Source organism: Manis pentadactyla, chromosome X (assembly GCF_030020395.1).
Source record: "Manis pentadactyla isolate mManPen7 chromosome X, mManPen7.hap1, whole genome shotgun sequence".
Classification (NCBI taxonomy): domain Eukaryota; kingdom Metazoa; phylum Chordata; class Mammalia; order Pholidota; family Manidae; genus Manis; species Manis pentadactyla.
The window spans coordinates 35,438,217-35,462,403 of record NC_080038.1 but is presented as its reverse complement, the minus strand read 5'-3'; the positions used below and the strand labels follow the sequence as shown (position 1 = coordinate 35,462,403).

Here is a 24,187-nt window from a genome sequence, read left to right as displayed (position 1 = left end):
AATCTATCCACTGACCATATCTGTAACAACTGAGCATTAAAATAAGTTATTATGATGACTATAACCCATGGATAAAATAAGAATCTGTAAGTAAATAGTGATAATAGATAATAAACAAGGGAAGAATACAAAGCTCTACTTTGTAGAATGCCAATTAATAAATGTAGAAAGAATGATCAAAAGTTAATCACCATTTTGCAACCATCATAGGAAAAACCGAATCAGGCAACAATTACAATAAATGGCCAAACTAATAAGAAAAAGTTTGATGAGTGAATAGTTACAACTTCTCAAAACTCTCTCCAGAAAAGGAAAAACAACAACTTTATAGAGGAGAAACCTGGCAATTAAGTGATAATGTTATCAATAAAGGACAAACTGACATGTGCCTTCTGGTGTGATACCTTGAGAAAGATAGAATATCAATCACATTTAGTATTCTGTCAAAAATGTACAACTTTATATAATCATCAGGAAATGGAAAAAACCCAAAGAGACGCACTGAACACAAATGATCTATGCTCTTCAAAACCAGTAAGGTCATAAAAGACAAAGACTGAGGAACTGTTCCAGATTAAAAAGATGTACCAACAAGGAAATCATGCAACATATGAACCTGAATTGGATCCTCAGTAAGAAAACACTGTTGTAAGGTATATTATTGGAAAAACTGGTAAACTATGAATAAGGTCTGTAAATTAATGTATCAATGCTAAATTTTCTAATTTTCATTAATACTGTGGTAATATTAAGAGAATGTTCCTCACATTAGAAAGCAATAAGGTATTTAGGGATTAAAAAGATAGTGTATCCACCACTTGTTCTCCAAAGGTTAGAAAAAAAAATGCCATCATAGAAAGATGTAACAAGTACAGAAAAATGTTAACTGTTAAACCTGGGGAAGGGTAACTGAGATCGTACTATTATTTGTATGTCCGAAATTATTCAATAGAAAAAGCTAGGGTTTTTTTGGGGGGTGGTGGTGCAGGGAGGAACTCCATGAAAATAAGAGACATGAAAGACACTGGATAAACAAAAAAATCAGTAATAGCCTCCAAGAAGTAAGTATAGTCTGTTATGTTGTAACACATGCTTCTATAACCCCAATTAGCTAATATTCAATTGGCAAATAGAATTATGTCACTATAATGTGGAAGTTGAGCTTGTTCATATGTGATTTCTACCAGGCAACGGGAGCCATTGTAACAGAGAAGAATTTTAACTTTCAACAACCAAAACCAAAACCAACCAACCAAAAATCCCTTGGCCTGGCAGCTGCACAGGAAGTTCTTCTCAACTCTTAGGAAAATTAAAAGTGAGCACCGGCACCCAGGGCTCATCCTGGGAGGTGCACTCCCAGACATTCATGACACTTGGTAGGTTTTACTTGTCCTGTGTCCACCTTAACAGCAGCCTGTCTGCCTCCAAGCTTCACTTGTATCTGTATTATCTCAGCACTGTCAAGTCAGCGTTTTCTCTCTGTTGGTTTCATGTCTTTTTAGTATCTCCTGAGGCAGCCTTTGGACACACTGAATTAACTGTGTGGGCTGCCCAAGTTAATCTCCAAACAAAGCATTATTTTTATTAGTGGTCTGTTTGAACTCTGTGAAAAGGCTGCCTATTCTATGGCAATAGAGCCCAGACAGGGAGAGGAGGACATGGTTGTGAGATAGGGGGAAATCCCATGTAGGGACTGAGAGGCCAGTAACAGGACAACAAGGAAGAAGAAAGGAATACATCAGCATGATGGTTCAACTCAAACAAAGTGAGGAGGGAGCATAAATGAAAATAACTGTATAAACTCAATATATTGAGAGCGAGAGTCCTTCCACACAGAGAAAGGGGTGGTGGTAGAGATGACTGATTACATTAAGGATTGATTAAACAGGAAAATAAGTTAAAGGATAACGGGAGCCAGATTTTTCACTGCAGAGAGAAGGGAGTTACAAATATGGAAAGGGAGAAAACTAGATTGAACAATGAGATATCCAACTGCAACTGGAGGAAGTGGTATGACCCAATGGCTTTTTAATACATCCACCTGTGTGTGTATATGTATACAAATGTATGGAAATAGAAGAATAGATGTAAGTGTGGATATATACACACATATTCCTTAGTTCTGTCCAAAGAGAGTATTCAAGGGCAATAACATACCAATAGCAATGAGTACAATTAATGTCTAGGTCTTCCCTTCTAAATACCACTCTCCAGTGAAAGGAACAAGGGCTCCTTGGAGAAGTAGCCAATTCTTCAACTGGGGGAGAGAGAAGACATGTTAGCCTGAACATCTTGAGCCAAAAGGCACTCAGGTGCTCAAAGAACGATGGGAACATACGAAATACAGAAACCAGATTGAAGAGGTTCCCACTGACCAAATTAGAGATAATGTTGAGTGCCTAAATAAATCACAGTACAGTTATTAATGAATGAAAAAATCAAAACCTTGATGAGGAACAGAATAAACAGTTTAAAAGCACCTCCCTACAAAATACTTAATCACAAAGGTACAAAGAGTTTTAAAGTGGAAAAGCATTTCAAACATTCAAGTGGTCAGCAGTGAATATCATCAATGGGAAAAACTGAAACTGCACACAACCTGAATAGAAGCATTGAGAAGAACAGAGCACCACTTCTGCAGCATTCCCTCTGAAGATGCACAACCTAAAACTAATGGTGATGAAACAGTGAAATCTAAATGGAAAAATATTCTTCAAAATAACACGCCTATAATCTTCAAAAGTGTCAAGGTCATGGAAGAGGATGACAGATAGAACAAGAAACTATTCCAGAAATAAACCGAAGAGATATGTCAACTAAAGGCAATGCAAACCTTGAAACTGATCTTTTTGCTCTAATGGAAATTATTGGAGAAACTTGAATGGGGACTGCTGATTAGATAGTAGTAATGAATCAATGCTAAGTTCCCGATATAGACCACTGTATTTTGGTTATACAAATATCCTTGTTTGTTGGGAATACATAATGAAATATTTAAGGGTGATGGGGACATCACATCTGCAAATTACTCTTAAATGGTTTCCAAGAAAGGTCTTAAATTATACTTTCAGCTTTTTTCTAAGGTTGTAAATGTTTCCAAATATGCTTTATTTTTAAAGTTGTGTTAAGATTGATCTGTCCCAACCCTTTTTTTCCACAAGCCCTGTTATTCTTAGTGCATAATCTTGCAGAACATTAGGTTTTAGAGGAAAACCTGTATTACAGCAGAAATACTGAAATGTGTTCATGAAAAACAAAATCTTTTTGGAAAAGGATCACTTAGAGGAAGGTCTTGAAATTTAACACTAGAATATTGGGGCAAAAAGTCAACAGCAGGTGGAAAACAAACAGACCCAAATACAAAGAAATTGGTGGCTGCTATAAGGGGATGGAGGGACAGGCAAAGAAGGTGAAGGGGATAAAAAGGTACAAACTTCTGATTATAAAGCAAGTCATGGAAATGAAAAATACAGCATAGGGATTATAGTCAATAACACTGTAATAACTTTGCATGGTGACAAATGGTAACTACTAACTTATGGTGAGCGTTTTGTAATGTATATAATATTTGAATTGCTATGTTGTACAACTGAAATCAATATATATCAACAACAGTTAAAAAAATTATACCTTAATAAAGCTAGGGGGATAAACCTTTTGTTCCCCTTTAAAATAAACTGAGAGAAAGGAGAAAGAATAGGTGAGAAAATCAGATTTAGTAGACTACAACCAGACATTTCAAGGAGAGAAAAAGCAAAATACTGAGAAGAAAATTAGCAAACAAATAATACCAATTTCTTATAAATTAGGAATCTCCAGGCCCACTGAGTACCCACCACCAAAACAGACTTACCCTAAGGTACCTCCCTCATCATGAAATTTCAAAACTATGATAAAACCAAAACTTCCAGAAACGAAGATCATATGCAAAGGAACAGAAATCAGGTGGGCTTTGTCCTTGCACAAGCAAACATTACCAGCTGGACAGAGTAAAATTTCAACCTACAATTCTACACCAAACTACTAATCAAATGTGAGGGTTTGGCTACACTCAAATAAGCAGTATTTCAAAAACAAAAAACTACCTCCCATGTACTCTCTGAGAGAGCTGTAGGAAGGTGTGCTTCAGCAAAATGAGAGAGAACTTCAAGAAAGGCCCAAGTCTTAGGAGTTAGAGAATAGGGATCTGCCACAGAAAAGGTGAAGAAAGAAGCCCCAAATGGTAGGTGTGCAACAAGAACCATATGAGAGGAAGAAGAAAAGTTCTAGGACAATAGTGAAGCCAACAGATTATATAACGTACATAATAACAGAAAACTATTTAGAAAAGTTTTTAGAAGATACATGGGAAGAATGTGACAGATGCCTCAAAAGTCAAGAAAATTAAAAGGGAAAGTTATTAAATCCAGGTCAGTAATCTGGCAAACTGTTTTATACATTCTTGAAAATGTAAATGCAGAATACGAATTTAAGCAAAAATTGGGATGTGAGAATAAAAGTTTTCATCTATGCAGCAGAAAACCTGTAGCTATCTAAAACTGACAAAGAAATAATTGTATGAGGATATTACTTACAGATATAATGGTGTATATATGTATATGTGTATGAAAAAGCAGCCACAAATTAAAGTGGTTGTTTTCTAAGGAATAAAAAAGGAACAATGTTATACACAACACATGACCCATAATACAGTACAGAGGTTGGCAATTTTTTTTCTGTAAAGGGCCAGATAGTAAGTATCTAAGGTTTTGTGGACCATATAGTATGTGACAACTGTTGAACTCTGCTATTTTCAAACAAAAGCAGCTACAGATAGTATGTAAATGAATGAGCAAGGTTGTACACACCAATAAAACTTAATGTAAATTTCATTTAATTTTTATTGTCATAAAATATTATTCTTTTGGTTTTTTCCCCCCAGCCATTTAAAAATGTAAAAACCATCCTTGGCTGCCGGGCTACAGAGAAACAGGCAATGGGCTGGATTTGGCCTGTGCGCTACTGTTTGCCAACACCAGTTGTGATCTATAGCACAAAGCTCATGTTCCATCTAGAAACAGAATTTGCCAGCATGTCCTGATCAACTTTATTATTAAAATAATATTCTTACCTGGTGGCATAAGTTTCATAAGTACTCTTGCTCCATCTCTAAGAGGGGGCATATTTAGGCTGCTACCTAAGTCTGCAACTTGCCAAAGGAAAGAGATGTATCTGGGATGTAGTGACATTATCTATAATACAAAATATACAAAATATTTACCTGTAAATTACACATTTGCAAAATAACTCCCCAAATTAACTTGTAATTTCCACACTTTACCTATGTCACTTTTACTCTCTGAAATGGTCATCTTTGTAGCTTTATAAATCTTTTATATGATGCAGACTGAATATATTATCTAAGCCATCTGTACTAATTTCTATGTGACAACGCCTTTACTATTTCATTAAATTATTTCTCTCAAACAGACAAGTTAGACTGTGTACATACAAAAGGCTGTCCATATCCACTATTTGTTAAATTACTAATCCAACTTTTAGAGGGAGTGGATCCTTTTGAAAATGGAGTGTCTGGTATTATTGTAGTTATTAAAATTCCTGTAGGAGGAGTGGGAGGAGAGGGTAAGGAAGGGAGGAGTCACTTTCTTTAGATACAGGGTATGTCACTGACAAAGATTTCATGTATTTTCTTATAGAAACAGCTGTGAAGGAAGGATTCATTTTTGTGGTACAAATATAAAATACAGTGGTATTAAATGATCTCCCTCATTTGTGGAGTGTAACAATGAAGCAAAACTGAAGGAACAGAACAGCATCAGACTCATCACAAACTCCAAGAAGGGACTAGCGGTTACCAAGGGGAGGAGTGGGGGAGTACGGGTGGAGATGGAGGGAGAAGGGCATTGAGGGGTATTATGATTAGTGCACATGGTGTGGGGGTGTCATGGGGAGGACAATGTAGCACAGAGAAGACAAGTGTGACTATGGCATCTTACTGCACTGATGGACAGTGACTGCAATAGGGTGTGGGGGGTGACTCGATAATATGGGTGAATGTAGTAACCACATTGTTTTTCATGTGAGTGATATACACCTTCATAAGAGTGTATATCAATGATATCTTAATAAAAAAATTGTAAAAAAAATATTTCCCTAAATTTATATATTCAATAGCTATTATTAAGCTGTATAACAGATTAATTTCATGTGAACAAAACAATACCTTATCTATAGGGAAATATTTTAAATTAAATACAAATTTTATTTACATTCAGCCAAATCACAATCACCTTTCAGAGGGATCCATTCTGAAGTTGATAGTGTAACTGTAGAGTTAATTGTTATCAACAGTATGGTTATTTGACATTTTGCCACATTAAATGGTAATCTCCTCAAGAAGAAAGAACTATTCTAAATACTTTACTCTCAAAGAAACTAGCATAATGCCTTACATACAGTAGCTCAAAACTTTACTCACCACCCCGGGCAAACAGCTCTCCACTTCTGGATTGGGGCCATCACTGTAATGATTACCATGGTTTCCAGGAGATCCAGTTGAGGAATCAGAAGAGCTATCAGGGCTTGAAGGCATATTGGAACTTATTTGTGTAAGTTTGGCTGTAATTAGCTGAAAATGATATACTATGTTAGTATCAAAGACAAAGAAAAATACACAAAACAGAGTGACATCCCAACAAATAAAAAACTAGTTGCTATCCTTTTAGAAACACAATTTCTAAGTATTGTCTATCATAGATACTATGATGCCGGTCTTATTTTGTTATAATCAGAACACTTAATACAGAACCTCACACATAAAAGATGCGAATTTAACATTTATTGAATGAAATGTTGATTACTGAAATGACAAACAGCCTCAGGTTTGATTTTCTTGAAAAATTTGGTAAATACACATACCGATTTATCTTTTAAGTTAAGTTGTCCAATCAACTTTCTATCATCTGCAGGATCTATCAGCTCACTGCCCACAAAAAGCTCAATTTTTGTATGTGCCACATTGGCTTTAATACGATTGAGAATATATCGTCGTACTGAACCAATGGTATCATTTGTATGAGACCACACATCCAAGTCATCAACCTGTCTGCCCTGGTTTGGAAATCGAACTATAAAAGAGAGATGTTTACCACGGAAAGCTCTGGGGAAATAAAAGGAAAACATATTCAGCAGACTTTCATACCTCCTCACACACACAAAAATAAAGCTAGGAATTTAATATTGAGTATTTTCTTATTAAACAAGAGAAAGTGAGTTAAAAATACTTATTGTTAGGATCATGAAAATAAAAATTTATTGCTCCTATTAACTGCAAACATTGTATGTAATCTTCAGAACACAATCACATTCCATTTGTTGTTACTCTTGGACCTATGCTTGTAGAAAATAAGGTATCTAGTTATAAGTAATTATAACAGATATGAGTAACAATTCAGCTAGTTTTAAGATATAAAAGCCAAACGCACTGTTTTTAAATGTGGAAGATAAACTTTAGCTTGAGTATCAACAAAAATAAGATGTACATTCCTTCTGAAAAATTCTTAAAATCAAAATTCACACCCCAAAATATTTATACTGCCATATTACCTTCTTGTAGGTAAGATACAAAAAACAAAAATCATATTCAAGGAGCAACTTTATATAGTTTCATTGTTAACAAAGAGAACTCTAAAATACTGGTGGCACTCACTCCATAAACATCTCCAAATTATAACAACTATTTGAATTACTAAATGGTAAGAACCTTAAGAGAAATATTAGACCATTTGAAAATATTTCTCACTTTACTGGCTATCTGTCAAAGCAGCTTTTAAGCCTTCTTCCCAATTACTCTCCAAGAGGACTATACTATTAATTGTAACAGTGTATATATGGCATTAGAACACTTCAACTGCAAAATATCTCTGCAACACTTAATGGGCACTAAGTCAATGGCAAAAAAGAAAGAATAAAGAGAAAAAAACTTGGCTTAATGAGTGAGAAAGCCATATCAAAAAATAAAACAAAATAAAAAATAGATCCTGGGGAAAAAAACGGTGTACTACTAAATAAAGTATAAAACATAAACACTGTTTTCTGTAGGCATGACACCAACATTTTCAGAAACAAAAAATTTCCTAACTCTCCTTTTACCTGACATCATCACTTTCTAAAAATCAGACGGATAGGAAAATAACAATTAAGAAGTAGCACCAGTTATTGACAAACCTTGACATAGGGAGAATCGTTCTTTCCTCATGATAATCGCTATCACATTCATTTATATACTCCCTTAACACAGTTAATACTCGAACCATCCGAACAGCTTCCTGTCTGGCACAATTAATACTGTCTTTGTCACCATCCAAAACACACAACGTGTCATAGGAGGCTTTCAAACGGTCAAAACAAGACTGAATGAAATCTTCATGGATCACCACCTACAAATAATGGACCAAATAAAGACTGTCCAAATTGCTTTGAAATGTAAAAATTAAATAAATATAAAACATCAATCTAATAAAACATGGCAAAAACTAAAAGTAGTTCTCAATTAACCATGATTATATTTAACCAGAGTCTATACTGATAAAGAAACACTATGTTTCATAAAAGTATGCTAACAAGTATAAACTAAATACTCAAAACACGAACTTCAGGATTAGGTGTTAGAATCAAAAGAAATTCAGTCAAAATCTCTTGTGACAATTATATTTAAAATAATCGCTTCAAGATTTATCAATACAAGATTCATTTAGATAGCATTTTGTATTAGAGAAATATGGACTAAATATTTTAGGCATATCTTTATTATGAGTTGAAATGAAACAATTTCTAGTTAATTTGAATTAAAAAAATTATTTTAAGAAAAATATTTATTCAGTCTGAATTGTAATTTGTGGAACTTTTAAAGCATGTCAATCCTCACCTGATTGACTTGTAGCCTCGGACCAAGGTTTGTGTATATCTCTTTAAGGAGATCTATAGCTCTACTGGCAATATCATCATTACTCTGAATCACAACCTAGGTTCAAAAAGATTCAAGTATTTTTCAAGAAATATTTCAGTTGGACATTTCAATTCAAAACATACTCTGTTATTTTTAATACAGTATTCAGTAACTGAAAAGTACAGTGACTCTGAATCAAGTATATCAAGTAATATTGAGAAAACAGACCAAAAGAAAGAATAATAAATATAAAACTCAGTTGATTGAATAAGGCAATTACTTTGACCCAAATTATTTAACCCTGCAATTTAACACCTTGGTAACCAAGTTGTGAGACATTAAAGGAAGAATTCAAATTAAAGGGAAAAAATTACATGAAATACAATTCAGCAGAATGGATTACTCCCATTTTTACAGATCTTTATCACTCATCTACTATATCAGCAGTTTCCAAACTCCATGCAGAACTCTAGGGCTTTAAGGAGTATTTTAAGGCTGACCCCCATAATGGGCTTGGAGAGGAGAAAAAAAATAAAGCATACGGAGACTGAGACTGGGCAGAAAAACAAACAAACAGGCTTCCCTTTCTCACTTCACTAGTTTTACATTTTGGAGTACCACATAAACTTTGAGTTTTAAAAAGGATTTCTGCTGCTTAAAAATGTTGAAAACCACTTAATGAAAAAGTCTGAATAATCAAACACCACAGGAAACATCTTAGTCTATATGATTTGCAGAATACTTCATTTCCAAAAAACAACAAACCACTGTGAATAGGCCATATTTTAAAGCTAGGAATAATACATCTAAATTATATTGCAAAATGCATGGGGCTTGAGGGCATCATGCTAAGCGAAATCAGTCAGAAAGAGAAAGACAAATACTATATGATCTCACTTATATTTGAAATCTTAAAAAAAAAAACCCCCAAAACAAAACCCCCAAAACAGAACTCAGATACAAAGAACAGACTGGTGGTTACCAGACACACTTCCAGTTATAAAATAAGTAAGTTCTGTGGATGTAATGTACAACATAGTGACTACACTTAGTAACACCATACTACATATCTGAAAGTTGCTAAGAGAGTAAATCTGAAAGTTCTCACCACAAGAAAAAAAGACCGTAACTGTATGGTGATAGATGCTAACTAGATCCAATATATACACATGTATTTAGTCATTATGTTGTATACCTGAAACTAATGTCAATTACATCTCAATTTAAAAAAATTAATATTGTAAAGGTGGAAAGATTAGATTTAAGTAATAGTATATTACTCCCTCAGGTATTTACAAATACTACAAGTCAGTATATATTTACAACGCCTTCAAAAGAGTCTTCTGTTCTCTATTTTAGCATTAAATACATAATGACCTAAATAACACTGAAGGAACAGTCTGTAGTGAATGAAAAAAGGGAAGAACAGTAATTTCCATGGGGAGGCATGAAAGATTTTATGGCTAGTACAATTCTAAACACATCTGGAACAGACAAATTCTAAGCCAAGAGTAAAGGAAAATCAGTGGCAGGAGAAAGGCAAGGGGGAGAGAGAGAGAAAGAAAGAAGAAAAAACCGAGTGACAAATTACATAATTAGATAAAGATGAACTATCACTACTTCCTGGGAAGACCATTAGAGCAGCGTATGTGCATTATTTATATGCAAAATTATGATTGCTTACTTATTTGAAGAACTACATCAGACACAATGTTCACAGAGTTCCTACTTTTCACTTACCCTCCAAAGGTAGTCTAATCCTATTAACTCCAAATCATCCATCATATATGCTCTCCTTTTTGCTACCAGTTTTCCTTCTCGGCAATTCACAGCTTTGAAGAATCGCTCAAAACATTTCATTCCATTTTCAGTTAATAGGGAAGGATCAAGCTGAAGAACATTACTTTCAAAGAAATCCTTATTAATATCAGGATCCAAGTCTGGTTCATCCCCCATTAACTTGGAATACCACTTAAAACAGGCTTCACGATCACAAAGGTAAACTGCATTCTCTGCTAAGCATTTCCATATTTGTTTTGCCTGAGGAGCACATAGCCACAGTTGGCCATCTTTCAGTAAAAATCTGGGAAAAACACAAAAAATTAGCAATTAGACCTACATAACTTTAATCTGAAAGGCAACCTACCTGTATACCTATAAGCTGCTTATCAGAATTATATTTTAAGCTACAGGTTACAAATCAGTTCTTATTGACATCTTCAAAGAACTTATTTCTCAACTTGTATCTGGAACTAAAAAATACTAGGTATTGATTCATTCTTTTAATAAGCACATACCAGACACCTACAATGCCAGGAATCTCTGCTAGGTGATTGGACCTAAACTGAATAAAAGATTTGCTCCTTGAACAATTTAGTCTTAGCATTCTCCTTATATGGTATTGCTGGGAAATGAGAGATTCCAAGTGACCTTCACAGATAACCACTTAACTGACACTTAAGAGTTAAAATTGCTTAAATTTTATTGCTTTCAGAAGATCTATTATTCATCACTCAGTGCCTGGCTACATTAAACAGAATAACCTATGTATGATTTGCTTTCTTTATGTCAACACTCAACAGGATGTTTATTAATTATTCAGCGATTTTTCTCTAGGGTCTTTTAAGTTATGTGATGATTGGTTCGGTTGTAATTTTACCTAACCCTGCCACCTTTAATTTACAGATATGAAATGTCCTATGTGATAATATGTAGTTGTTTGTAATTTTTTTTGTTGTTGGAAAAAAACAACAGGAGGAAACGTTCAAGCAAAAATTCCACTTGAAGTTTGATGTATAAAATACAAGCAGCTGCTCCAGTTCTTGGGAGGAGGTAAAAAAGGAGAAATGGGTACAAAACCTCAACTGCTTGTTCAGAAAATGTTGGAGGAAGCACCTCAGGAGGCCTAAGGCTCCAAGGTAGGTCTGAAAAATCACTGGTCTAATAAAAAGAGCACACAGACTGAAGTCAAATAAATCTAGTTTGGTAAAATTACACATTGGTTGTGTGATTTCAAGCACACCATGTGAAATTTTTGTTCTCTCATTAATCAAATGGGAATAATACCTGCTGCACCTTAGTGAGTTGTTATAGGTCACGTAGATAGGTACTAAAAAGCCTAGGGACTAGGGACTACAACAGGCCTGCTGATTCCAAAATTCAGTATAGCAGAGGGGCTCATAACCACTTTTCTGTTCTAGGAAACCTAAGGGATACACAGTAATCAGTAACAGTGGGTCACTGTGGCAGTGATTCTCAATCTGGGGAGACAAGTCCTTCCATCTAAGAGGTTGAAACACACACACACACACACACACAGTTCATTTTAAACAAAACCCAAACTTCTTAAAATTTGGTGGCTGGAAATTTTCCTCAAGTTAAAATCATTATGTAACTACTTATGTAAATATTTCTCAGTAAATAAGCACAGTTCAACAAACAAGTTGATAATTAAACATTCTCGCTGAAGAGAAAATTCCCCAGTACATCAAAATAATAAATGCAATAGATTTTCTGAAGCACTGATGACCTGGACATTTCTCTTAGCATACTTACAGTCTGAATAAGCTCTTAATTCACCAGAAACCTATTACCAAAAATTCTAACAATTTCAAATCTGTAATTGTAATGCTAAGTATCACTAAGCAAATACAGCCTTGGACTACATTTAGCTTTGGCTCAAGGGAATAAACCTCCTTTCCTTCACCCTCATCAAAATAGTATTAACACATGACTTCAGACTGCCTTTGTCAGCCACTGCTAGGGATAAGCAAGGCCCTAGGACTCAAACCACTCTTTTAGGGTGCTGGTCCAGTAGCCTTTTGTCCTCATTTCTGTAGTGTCCACGATCATTAAGGTTGGGATGGTTTCTCCAGCTGGTCATGTCAAAATACGGAAAACTTTTAAAGAAATAAACTTATTTCTAGCATAAACAAATACAAAGAATAGAAGTCTACACAAAAACTTAAAATGTGTTTTCAAACATTTCAAGGTTAAAACTCTGCCAGTAACTTTAAAAATATTTAATAATGAACACACAGGGAAATATCCTATGACTTTTAGGTCATGATTTCCACTGTTAAAATAAAAGATGGCAAGGGGAAAAGGTCACCTAACCAAGACTTAGCTATACAAAATATTAACTTGGCATTCTTTATCTCTAACAGCAATACTTTATCTTAAAGAGAGCAAAGGTTTTCTAAAACAAACCTAAGGAAGTTAAGCCGTTCTTGAACTTCTTGAACATGACTATATCTACTTCCCAGCCTCACGGTTTGTGGGTCATAGTCTTCATGGTCTGCAAATTAAGAAAAATCATGCGTTATACACATGGATACCCACATCACTGCTGACTTTAACCAAAAGAAATTAAGTTGGTTAAAAAGTCAATACTTTGTCATTAAAAGGCAAGCCAAAGTCTACTAATTTTTGGTGGTTCCTACCTATCTCCTATCTTCCTCACAAAAATAAACTTCCTTTTTAAATAACCTAAAGGAAATGTGTTAGATGTGCTATCAAAAATATTAATCAGAAACCCTCTGCCACATCTTCACACACAATGAGGTTATTTCTGATTACAGCCTCAGACAGACCTCAGTGGTCTGTGAATATAAACTAATCACTAAGAGAAAAATTTTTCTTCAATTTCCTGTTATACTGAAAAATATCTTCATGGAGGAAAAAAATTGTTATAAGAAATGTATTACTAATTTCTACCCAGGAAGTTAAAAAGTAACACAAGATACTGCTCTATATAATGAAGTTATCAACCATTTACAACCATTAGCATATTATTAAAGTCCAGAAGAGTCTCAGAAACTGAAGAAAACCTGCCCTTCTGTCATGACTATTTGTTGTTATTAGTCACTAGGCTTAGCCTAATTTGGAAATTCCTTTAAAAAAAATTGAAAATAAAGCTACAAATCCTTTTATTTTCATTACAGCATTAGATGGGTGAGAAAGTCTTGCTGTTTGCAATGAAAACACCACAGCAAAACATCTTGAAAAGCACCTACTGTCCTCAAAATGGCAGTTGACAGTGTTGTTTTTAATCACTGGTATTTCCATATCACACCGTGGACCTTATGGTATGTGTATGTGAGTGAGAAAGAATTCTAATCACATGAAACCCTTTGGAAATAAAGATAATCACAGTCATCAAAAAACAGTTTCTTTGAACAGTCTTGACATATAAAGATTGAACATTCAAAATGTTTAGAACTATCTGCTTTTGATGCTTTGGTGAAGAACAGGAGTCAAGTATTAGGAATAACTGCTTTCTATTTCCACATATATTGCCATCTACCAAGAGTCCAAAATACATACTGTCTACCTCCATGAAAGTCAATTTTGTCAATACTCAAAGCACTACTCACGAGGTTTGCCTCAACAGGATAGAATATTAGTTTCTATTTTATGTAAAAATTTTCTTTTTCAGAGTACTAGTCTTCAAGTATCTGAATTAACATTGGATTTCAGTTTTTTTTTTTTAAATGAGTTTATGCACAGCTTTATTTGGAAGGTTTTGTTCAGGGAAATGTTTAGCTTTTAAAATTTAAAACTAAAGAAGTTTCAGAAATAATATAAGAATTCCCATCACCTTTAGCCATATTCACCATTCACCACTGTTTATATTTTGCCTCATTTGCTTCATTAGTTGCCATATATGTATATATATATATATGTATATATATACACACACACATACATATGTGTATATGCTTAATTTTTCTAAACAATCTCAGAGTGAGTTGGAGACATGTCCCTTTTAACCCTAAATACTTCAGTAAATATTTCTGAGTAATGAGGATGTTCTCTTAACATAACCAGTTGTTATCAAATTAACACTACTATTATACATATTAGATAATAATGCTATTATCTAACCCAAGATTTCTCCACAGATCACTATTGACATTTGGGTTGATAATTCTTTGTTGCTCAGAGCTGCCCCCTGCATTGTTAAGATACCAGCAATATCCCAGGCATCTACCAACTAGACTCTAATAGCATCCTTGCCCAAGTACACTCCCTAAGTTAAAAATATCCCTAGGCAATTTAAAATTCCTCAATAACATCCACTTATGCTCTTTTTTGCTCCAAATGCAAGATTAAATACACACAGCATTTAGTTGTCATGCCATTTTATTCTTTAGTTCGGAGAATTCACCATCCTTTCTGTTTCTTGATCTTTTAGAAAGCCATGAGACAATTTTGTTGCATGAAGCTAAATTTGGTTTTCTGATGCTTTCTTGTAATTAGATTCAGACTAGGCATTTTGAGGAAAACCCAGAAATGACCCTATGTCCTCCTCAGTGAATCATTATCAGGAGGAACATCATGCCACTTTGTGGCAGTAGTTGTAATGCTAACTTTGCTCATTTCGTCAAGGTGATTTCCACCATGTTACTCCATATAAAGTTACTATTCTTCTCTTTGTAATTATTAAGTAATTCCTGGAGGGATACTTTGACTATGTAAATATCTTGTTTCTTCTCAAACTTTCACTCATTGGTTTTAGGATCCTCCCCTTTTTTATTTAATAGGTCCCTGCACATTATCAAGAACTGAGACCCTGAACACGGGTTAAGAACTTTGAAAATATTCAATGAAAGCCAAACAGTAATCTAGAAAAGTCAAGAAATGAGAAGATCTGTCTATGCTTAATAGAAATGTAGAGATCCCTCACTTCACTACAAAGAAGTTTCTGGGTTGTCCAAGCATAAACAAGATGGTTGGTGGTTTTCTTTGTCAATATTCAGCCCCACACAAATACCATGATTAGTTAGGAGTCAAAGAGAATGATATTGCCTAGTTAGTAGATATCTCACTGAAAACAGGAGAAATTACACTAAATTAATCCAACTGTCTATGGCTAAGGCTAACACAATCCTTTTTTGGTTATAAAGTACAAGTTGTTTGGAGTCCATTTCAGAATTCATTATAAAAGATGAAGGTCTATTACAAAGCTACAGTAATTAAAACAGTGTGGTACTGGCACAAGAATAAACCCATGGATCAGTGGAACAGAATAGAGAGCCCAGATATAAACCCCCACATATATGGTCAATATATGACAGAGGCAGCAAGAACATACAATGGGGATAAAACAGTCTTCAAAAAATGGTGCTGGGAAAACTGGACCACTACATTTAAGAGAATGAATCTGGATTACTGTCTAACTCCATACACAAAAGTAAACTTGAAATGGATTAAAGGCCTAACTTTAAGACATGAAACCACAAAACTCTTAGAAGAAAACACTGGCAAAACCTCGAACATCAGCATGAGTAACTTTTTTCTAGATATGTCACTCTGTGAAAGGGAAATAAAAGCAAAAATGAACAAGTGGACCACATCAAACAGAAGAGCTTCTGTACAGCAAAGGAAACCAAGAACAAAAAGGCAACCTACAGTTTGGGAGAGTATATTCCTAAGTATATCCAATAAGGGGTTAACATCCAATATATGTAAATAACTCATATGCCTCAACACCAAAAAAGCAAACAACCCAATTAAAAAAAGGGTGGACAACCTGAACAGACATTTTCCCAAAGAAATATAGATGACCAACAGACACATGAAAAGATGCTCCAGACTGTTAATCAGGGAGATGAAAATTAAAACCACAATGAGCTATCACCTCACACCAGTCAGAATGGCCACTATCCAAAAGACTAGAAACAAGTATTGGCAAGGATGTGGAGAGAAAAGAACCATCTTACACTGTTGGTGGGCATGTTAACTGGTGCAGCCACTATGGAGGGCAGTGTGGAGGTTCCTCAAACAACTAAAAATAGAACTACCATATGGCCCAGTAACTGCACTCTAGGAAATTACCTGAAGAAAACAAAATCTATGATCGAAAAGATGAATACACCCCTATGTTTACTGCCATATTATTTACAATAGCCAAGATATGGAAGCAACAGAAGTGTCCACTGACAGATGAATGGACAAAGATGAGATACATATATACAAGAGAACATTATTCAGCCATAAAAAAGAAAGAAATCCTGCCATTTGCAACAAGGACAGACCTAGAGGGTATTATGCTAAGTGAAATAGGTCAGGTGGAGAAAGACAAATACCGTATTTCACTTATACACAGATTCTAAAAACAAAACAAAATGAACAAAAGAGCAGTGGGCTCATAGACATTGAGAAGTGACTGATAGTAATGATGGGGGAGGGGTTGGGGTAGATAAGTGAAATAGGTGAAGGGGATAGACACAAAATCTCAATCATAATATAAATTAGTCAAGGGAATGAAAGCACAGCATGGAAAATATAGTCACTAGTTCTACAACATCTTTCTATACTGAGAGACAGTGAACATAGTTGGGGGGTGAGAGTTTAATAACATACGTAACTGTTGAATCACTATGTTGTATACCTGAAACCAATATAATATTGTGTATTGAGTATAATTTTAAAGTTAGAAAAATAAGTATTCAATTCATACACATATACAACAGGTATCCACACAGGAAGGAAAAAAAAAAAGAGGAAACTGACTTTTTAAAAAGCATCTTTATTAAGACCTAACTCAAGATACCATAAAATCCACCCATTTAAATTCAATGGCTTTTTGTAGTCAGTGCTGAGTAACCACCATTACAGGTCTATGTTTACAAGATTTTTCATCACCTCAAAATGAAACTCTGTATATAGTCATACCTCACTTCTCCCCATCCCAAGTCTTTTCATATAAATGTAATTATAGTATTTGGTCTTCTCTAGCTTTTTTCCACTTAGCATGGTTTTCAGGGCTCATCCATGCTGTGACATTCTATTGCTGAACAATATTCCATTGTATGGATATTTATCCATTGCATGTTTATCCATTTATTTGTGTTTCCATGTTTTGGTTATTATAAACAATTGTGAAATAGACATTATATTCAAGTTTTTGCACCGATCTGTTTTCATTTCACTTAGGTATATAACTGGGAGTGGGTCACTGGTTAAGTCTGTTTACCATTTTGAGGAACTACAAACTTTAGTAAGGTGGCTGTGCCACTTCACAATTCCACAAGCAACATATGAAGACTTCAATTTCTCCACCTTTGCCAACACCTGTATGTTTTCATTTTCGTTATTCTAGTTGATGTGATGTATAGCTCACTGTGGTTTTGATTTGCATTTTTCCCTAGTAACTAATGACTAATACTAAGCACCTTTTCATGCACGTATTGGCTATTTTTATATCTTTGGAGAAATGTCTACAAAAATCCTCTGCCCATCTCTTAATAGGGATGTCTTTTGAGAGTTCCTATATTACTTTTTAAGCAGACATGATTTACAGGTATTCTTGGATTATCATTTCATTTCTTGATGTAACTGTTTGCAGTGGTTAAGTTTTAAATTTTGATATAGTCCAACTTATCACTTTTTCCCCCTTACAATTTTGCTTTGCCTAACCCAAAGACATACAGTCCTTTTGTTTTTTAATAAAATTTTATACTTCCAGGTCTATGATCCATTTTCAGTTAATTTTTGTGCATGGTATGAGGTAGGGGATACTTCATTCTTAGATGTGGATATAGGTAGAAACAATTATGAAAGTGATTTTTTTTGGACTGAAAAAAAAGTATTTGTGGCCCCCTTGGAAAACTGAACATAAATGTAATGGTTTATTTCTTGGCTGTCAATTATATTACACTGATGCATACATTTATTCTGTCAGTACCACATTGTCTTGATTACTGTTATTTTGTAGTAAGTTTTGAGATCAGGGAAGTATATTGTTAAGATTGTTTTGACTATTACGGTCCTTTCCATTCCATGATTTGTAGGATCAACTCTTTAAGAAAAGTTGGGATTTTTATAGGAATTATGTTGAGTCTATAGATCAATTTGCCGAGTGTTGCTATTTTAACAATAGTCTTCCATTCCATGAACATCAGATGTCTTTCATCTTTAGAGCTTTTTTCAATAATGTTGTTTTCAGTATGCAATTTTTCTAAGTATTTCATTCTTTTAAAAACTATCATAAATGGATTTTCTTGAGTTTCATTTTTCAGGTTATTCACTGTACAGAAACGCAGTGGACTTCTGTATATTAATTTATATTCCTGCAGTCAAGCTGAACTCACTTATTAGTTTAGATCTCAGGGGATTTTTTTACAATTTTCTTTCTTTATACAGGATGGTGTTTCCTGTGATAGCTTTACTTCTTTTCCAATCTGGATGACTTAGTTTTTTCTTACCTACTTGCACTTGCTAGCATCTACAGCAGAATGTGAAATAATAGTTATTAGAGTGGACTTAAGGATACATTCCTGATCCTAAGGGGAAAGTAGCCAGTCTTTCACAAGTATGTTAGTTAATGGGTTTTTCAAGATGCCCTTTATTAGGCTGAGGAAACTCCCTTCTATTTCTACTTTGTTAAATATTTTTATAATGAAAGGTGTTGAATTCTGTCAAATGGTTTTCTGCATCTACTGAAGAAATCAGTCTTGAACCTGTATTCTATTAATATGTCATAGTACAATTGACTTCTGGGTGTTAAATCAACATTGTGTAACAGGAATACATTCCATCTGGTGATGGTGCATAATAATCCCTTTTTATGGTACTATATTTTGTTTCTGAGGACTTTTGAGTCTATATTAACATGAAATATTAGTCTGTAGTTTTCTTCTGATGTCTTTGTATTATTTTGGTATCAGAGTAATAAGAGCTTCATAGAATAAATCAGGAGGTGTCCTTTATTTTGAAAAAAAAAAAACACAGCTAGTCAGACTGGTTTTCATTACTCTTTAAGGTTCAGTGAAAGCCAATGAAGCTATCTGGTTCTGGACTTTTCTTTGTGGCAAGTTTTTTCAATACTAATTCACTCCTTTTACTTCTAAAAGGCATGTTCAGATTTCAATTCCTTCTAGAGTTGATTTCAGTAATTTTGTATTTTTATAATATTTATTTTTGTAAGGTGGGTAGTGATGCCCTCATTATTTTTGAAACTGGTCTTAATTTCTTAGACCAGCTAATTTTTTGCCAATTTTGTCAATCTTTTCATAGAACTTTAAGCTTCTTTCATTTTCTCTATTTTTCTGTCCTCTATTTCACTTATTTCTAATCTAATCTTTATTATTTCCTGCCTTCTTCTTGCTTTGGGTTGTTCTAGTTTCTGAAGATGAAAAATTAGTTACTGACTTGCTTTCCTTCCTTAATATAGGCATTCTAGAGGTATAAATTTCCCTCTAAGCACTGATTTAGCAACACTTCCTAAGTTTTATCATTTTGTGTTCTTTTTCATTCATCTCAGTACACTCTCATTTCACCTATCATTCCTTCTTTGACCATTGGCTGTTAGGAGAGTATACTTTCCACTGAACTTGTGAATTCCCCAAATTTCATTATAATTTTATTCCACTGTGGACAAAAAAACCCTACTTTGTATTTTTTCAAAACTCTTCAAGAAAAATGAGGCTTGCTTATGGCCTACAATATGGTGTCATGAAGAATATTATATGTATACTTGAGAAGAATGCACTTTCTGCTGTTACTGTGTGGAGAATTCTATGGATGCTATTGGTATGGCTTATGGGTTTACAGGGTTTGAGTCTTCTATTTCCTTTATTTCTGTAATACTGTACCATCTGGTGTCCCTTGCTGCCAACCTAATTACTTCCTTTAGCACTTCTTGTAAGACAAGTCTGCTAGCAACAAATTGAGTGTTTATTTGGGGAAGTCTTCATTTTGCCTTCATTTTTGAAGCAGTTTTGCAGAATGTGAAATTCTTAGTCACTGGGTCCCTCCCCTGCCTCTAGCACTTCAAACACGTTGTTCTTCTGCCTTCTGGCCTCCAATGTTCTGATAAGAACTCAATTTGGGTTTGCTTGCACATGAGGAATTATTTTTCTCCTAATATCTTCAATATTTTCTATGATGTTTCTGCATCTGGATCTCTCTAAATTTAGCCTAACTGGACATCTCTGAGCTTCTTGGATGCCTAGGTTACCATCTTTCATCAAATGTGTAAGTCTTCAGTGATTACATCTTTTTCTAACCCCTCTTCTCTCCCCCATATTCTTGTGATACCCCCATCACATTAGTACTTTAATGGTACCCCATATTTCCCCTAAGACTCACAAGTTTACTGAATGATTTTTCTTTGTCCAATATACTTTTCAGCTGCTAGTGAAATTTCATTCTGGTTACTGTACTTTTTAACTCCTGAATTTCAATTTGGTTCTTAAAAAAAAAAAAGGTTTCTCTTTACTGCTATTCTCAATTAAAAGACATAGTGATAATACTTTAGACATGAGTTCACATTTGTGAACTGAGCTTATTTGTAATAGCTGCTTTCAAGTCCTTGTCTGTGAAGTCCACCATATGGGTCCGTTCAAAGGCAGTTTCTGTTGTCTGTGAACATATGTCATACTTTTAATCTTTTTTGTTGAAATCTGGATATTTTAGATACACTGTAGAAAACTGGGTATTGACACCACCCCTTACCAGGTGGTGGTTGTAGCTTATTTGTTTAGTGACTGGGATGAACCAACTCTGAAGTCTATCTCTGGAAGTTTTCCCCCCTTGTCTCTTTTAGCCTGGCTATCTACGGTTTGTTCCTGGATAAGCATAAGCCCTTTAACAGTAAAAGACTGTGCTTGAATCCCCTTGGCTTAAGAATTACATTTGTACCCTTTACCACTGGGTGTGTGTATGGCTTAGTGGCTACCACTACAGTTCAGTGAACTCATGTTTTTATCCCACATTCAGCCAGGGACTAGTAGCTTGGATATTCTCTTTCCAATCACTCCTGAGAGGGTATTCTTGGGTATGGTCCATTGTCTTACAAGCTGCAAGAGAGTTCTGTCTGGGTCAGGGTAGCTTATTGTTCATCTAATGTTTGGTCACAAGATGAATTTAAGTCACTGTGCCAGTGAGGTTTCCAGCCTTTGCTGGTGGATCTGTGTGTGAACTGGGGAGTATTTTCAACTTGCCTCACATACTGCTCTAACTGCTTCTGAGTGGGTAAAGCCTAATGCAAGTGCACAGCATTCCTGACCCCAAAATTGACTGTGAGCCCAGGAGGTTTCAGCCTGGCTATTTCTTTATCTAGATCTGTTAAAATTCTGGTTGCTCTGCTGTTTCGCTTGTTATGAGAATATGGGGAGCTACAAGCACCCACTTAATTGCAAACCAAAAATTCCATTGGTTCTGATAATACTCAAGAATGGCATGCTTTGATCCAAATAAGGTCAGTCCCCTTCATGTTTTAACAGTTGAGTTCTTAGTCCTCACACCTTGTCTCTCTCTCTGTGCATAATTTGTGCTACTGCACAGGAGCTGGTGGCAACAGAGTAGGCAGCTTTTCCCAGAGTGACACCCCTGCTCTATGAGCAATGCTGGTGTCATGGAGTGGCAGCCCAATCTCCTCAGATTGCCCCTCCTTGACATGGAACTTTCACCTTATGACCAAGGTGCATGGAGGTAATCAAGGCTCCAGTATTCTAGGCCTGCCATGCCTGGAATAAAGCTGCCCTATGAGCAGGCACTGAGTGGAATAAGGAAGCCTTAGTCCTCTCCACCGTCATCACCTAGAACAGACTTTCTGCAACACAAGATTGGGGAAAATGACAAATGCCAATAGCTTGCCCTTTCTATGATGGATAGCCCTAGACTGGCAGCTGTGGGGAGGAGGAATCAAGCTGCATCTCAAACACTATACTATTGCTATTCTTTCTGAGAGTTAGATTTTCTTGAGTAAGAACCGTTTGCTATAACCCCTTAGGACAACTCTCAGTATTTTAAATAATTTAAAAAATAATTTTCTTTAGTTAAATACTTAAGAAGGTCCACCGAGCATTTTATTTTAGTCCCACTGTTCTAGAATTTAATCCCTCATCCCTTCGTTTTTTTAATCATCATCATATGTTCTACATTTATTAGTTGGTATTTTCTTTCAGTATAGGCTGAAAGCTTTATTTTATTTAATGGGTTTAGTTATTTTTTTATGTTCTTTTTTTGACTCAGTTTTGGTCAGTAAGACAATTCCTGTGTCTTTCTGTCATGTCAACATGATTCTTCAAGCACTTTCTTACTTTCTGGAATAAGATGTTCAAGAATCATACTTTCCCTGTACCAGGCCTGGAAATAGCCATTACTCCAGAGAGCTAGAGACTGTTCATAAATTGATACAACTTATTTTTTTTAATCATAAGAAAGCTACACAAACTTAACAGTACCTCATGGCTGACATATAGGAGTAAGCCATAGCTACTGAGAAAGTCTGGCCCATCACTTGTAGTCTAATACAGACTAATAATGGTGAATGACACTCAAGAAGAAATCTTTTATTGGGGAAAATGTTCCTAAAAACTGCTAGTGGTGGATGTAAGAGACTGGGAAGAGGTAACAGAAAGTGTCAGTCCTTAGAAAATAGTAAAATGTAAAAATGTGATCTAAAAATCAACACAAGCCCTCCAACTCTACCTAGAAACCAAGGAAAATGGTAAATAAAATTTTCACTAAGTGTTCAAGTCAGTACAATGACTATCCTGTCAATGAGGTAAAACAAGTGAAAACCTAAAGGTGGTTTTATACTTTGTCATATGCACATAAAAAACTTCTGTAAGATGATTCGGCAGGCCCCAGTACCTGAAGGCATTTAGTATTAAGAACACATGAGTAAATACTGGTAAGAATTTCAGTAAGTTCATTACTTTATCTGCTAAATAACACTAAATTGGAAGTAAAGTCAGCTAAACCTATTACTGATGAAAAAAATTATTTTTCAAAGCTACAGATGCTAGTGGAGATGAAATATGGGCAGGAAAAATACTTAATATTGGTGAAATAGTTATCAAATCAAGTGTCAGTGAACTGCGGAAGCTTGATGTTATGCTGAATAATGTCTCATACCTAATGGGGTCCATGCAACACTATTTTAACAGACAAAAATGTAATTAACCTTAGAACTGCAAATTGGGAAACTGGTGGTTTATTTTACCACAGAAGTGATTTAATGCCATGAAAAGTTTATTTTAATGAGAACTTTACTAGCTTTAAAAATTATGCCCTCCCCCCATATTTAAGTATCTGTAGACTGGTCAGTATTAATCAGAAGAGTACTGTAATAGAGGAGAAGGCGTGAAAGTTAGGAGAAACAGAAGGTATGGTGTCCGAGAATTCATGGCAATATATTAATAGCAGCAAAACATGTGCCAGGACTTATTCTAGCATAAATAGTTTGCTCAATGTCATACAACCAATATATTTGGTTCATGGTTA

The 24,187-nt window shown here is 34.9% G+C and overlaps 1 protein-coding gene across 4 annotated transcripts in view; it reads right to left on the bottom strand.

The window, feature by feature from the left end:
• The window catches only part of USP9X (ubiquitin specific peptidase 9 X-linked), a 139,847-nt gene that overhangs the window by 42,753 nt on the left and 72,907 nt on the right, over positions 1-24,187 (bottom strand). For all 4 annotated transcript variants that reach the window (XM_057495778.1, XM_057495779.1, XM_057495780.1 and 1 more), the window contains exons 15-21: positions 13,157-13,244; positions 10,688-11,030; positions 8,927-9,022; positions 8,227-8,438; positions 6,919-7,159; positions 6,479-6,628; positions 5,111-5,231 (exon numbers count right to left, since the gene is read on the bottom strand). In XM_057495778.1, the coding sequence (XP_057351761.1) occupies positions 5,111-5,231; positions 6,479-6,628; positions 6,919-7,159; positions 8,227-8,438; positions 8,927-9,022; positions 10,688-11,030; positions 13,157-13,244 (1,251 nt within the window). The remainder of the gene's footprint in view (positions 1-5,110; positions 5,232-6,478; positions 6,629-6,918; positions 7,160-8,226; positions 8,439-8,926; positions 9,023-10,687; positions 11,031-13,156; positions 13,245-24,187) is intronic.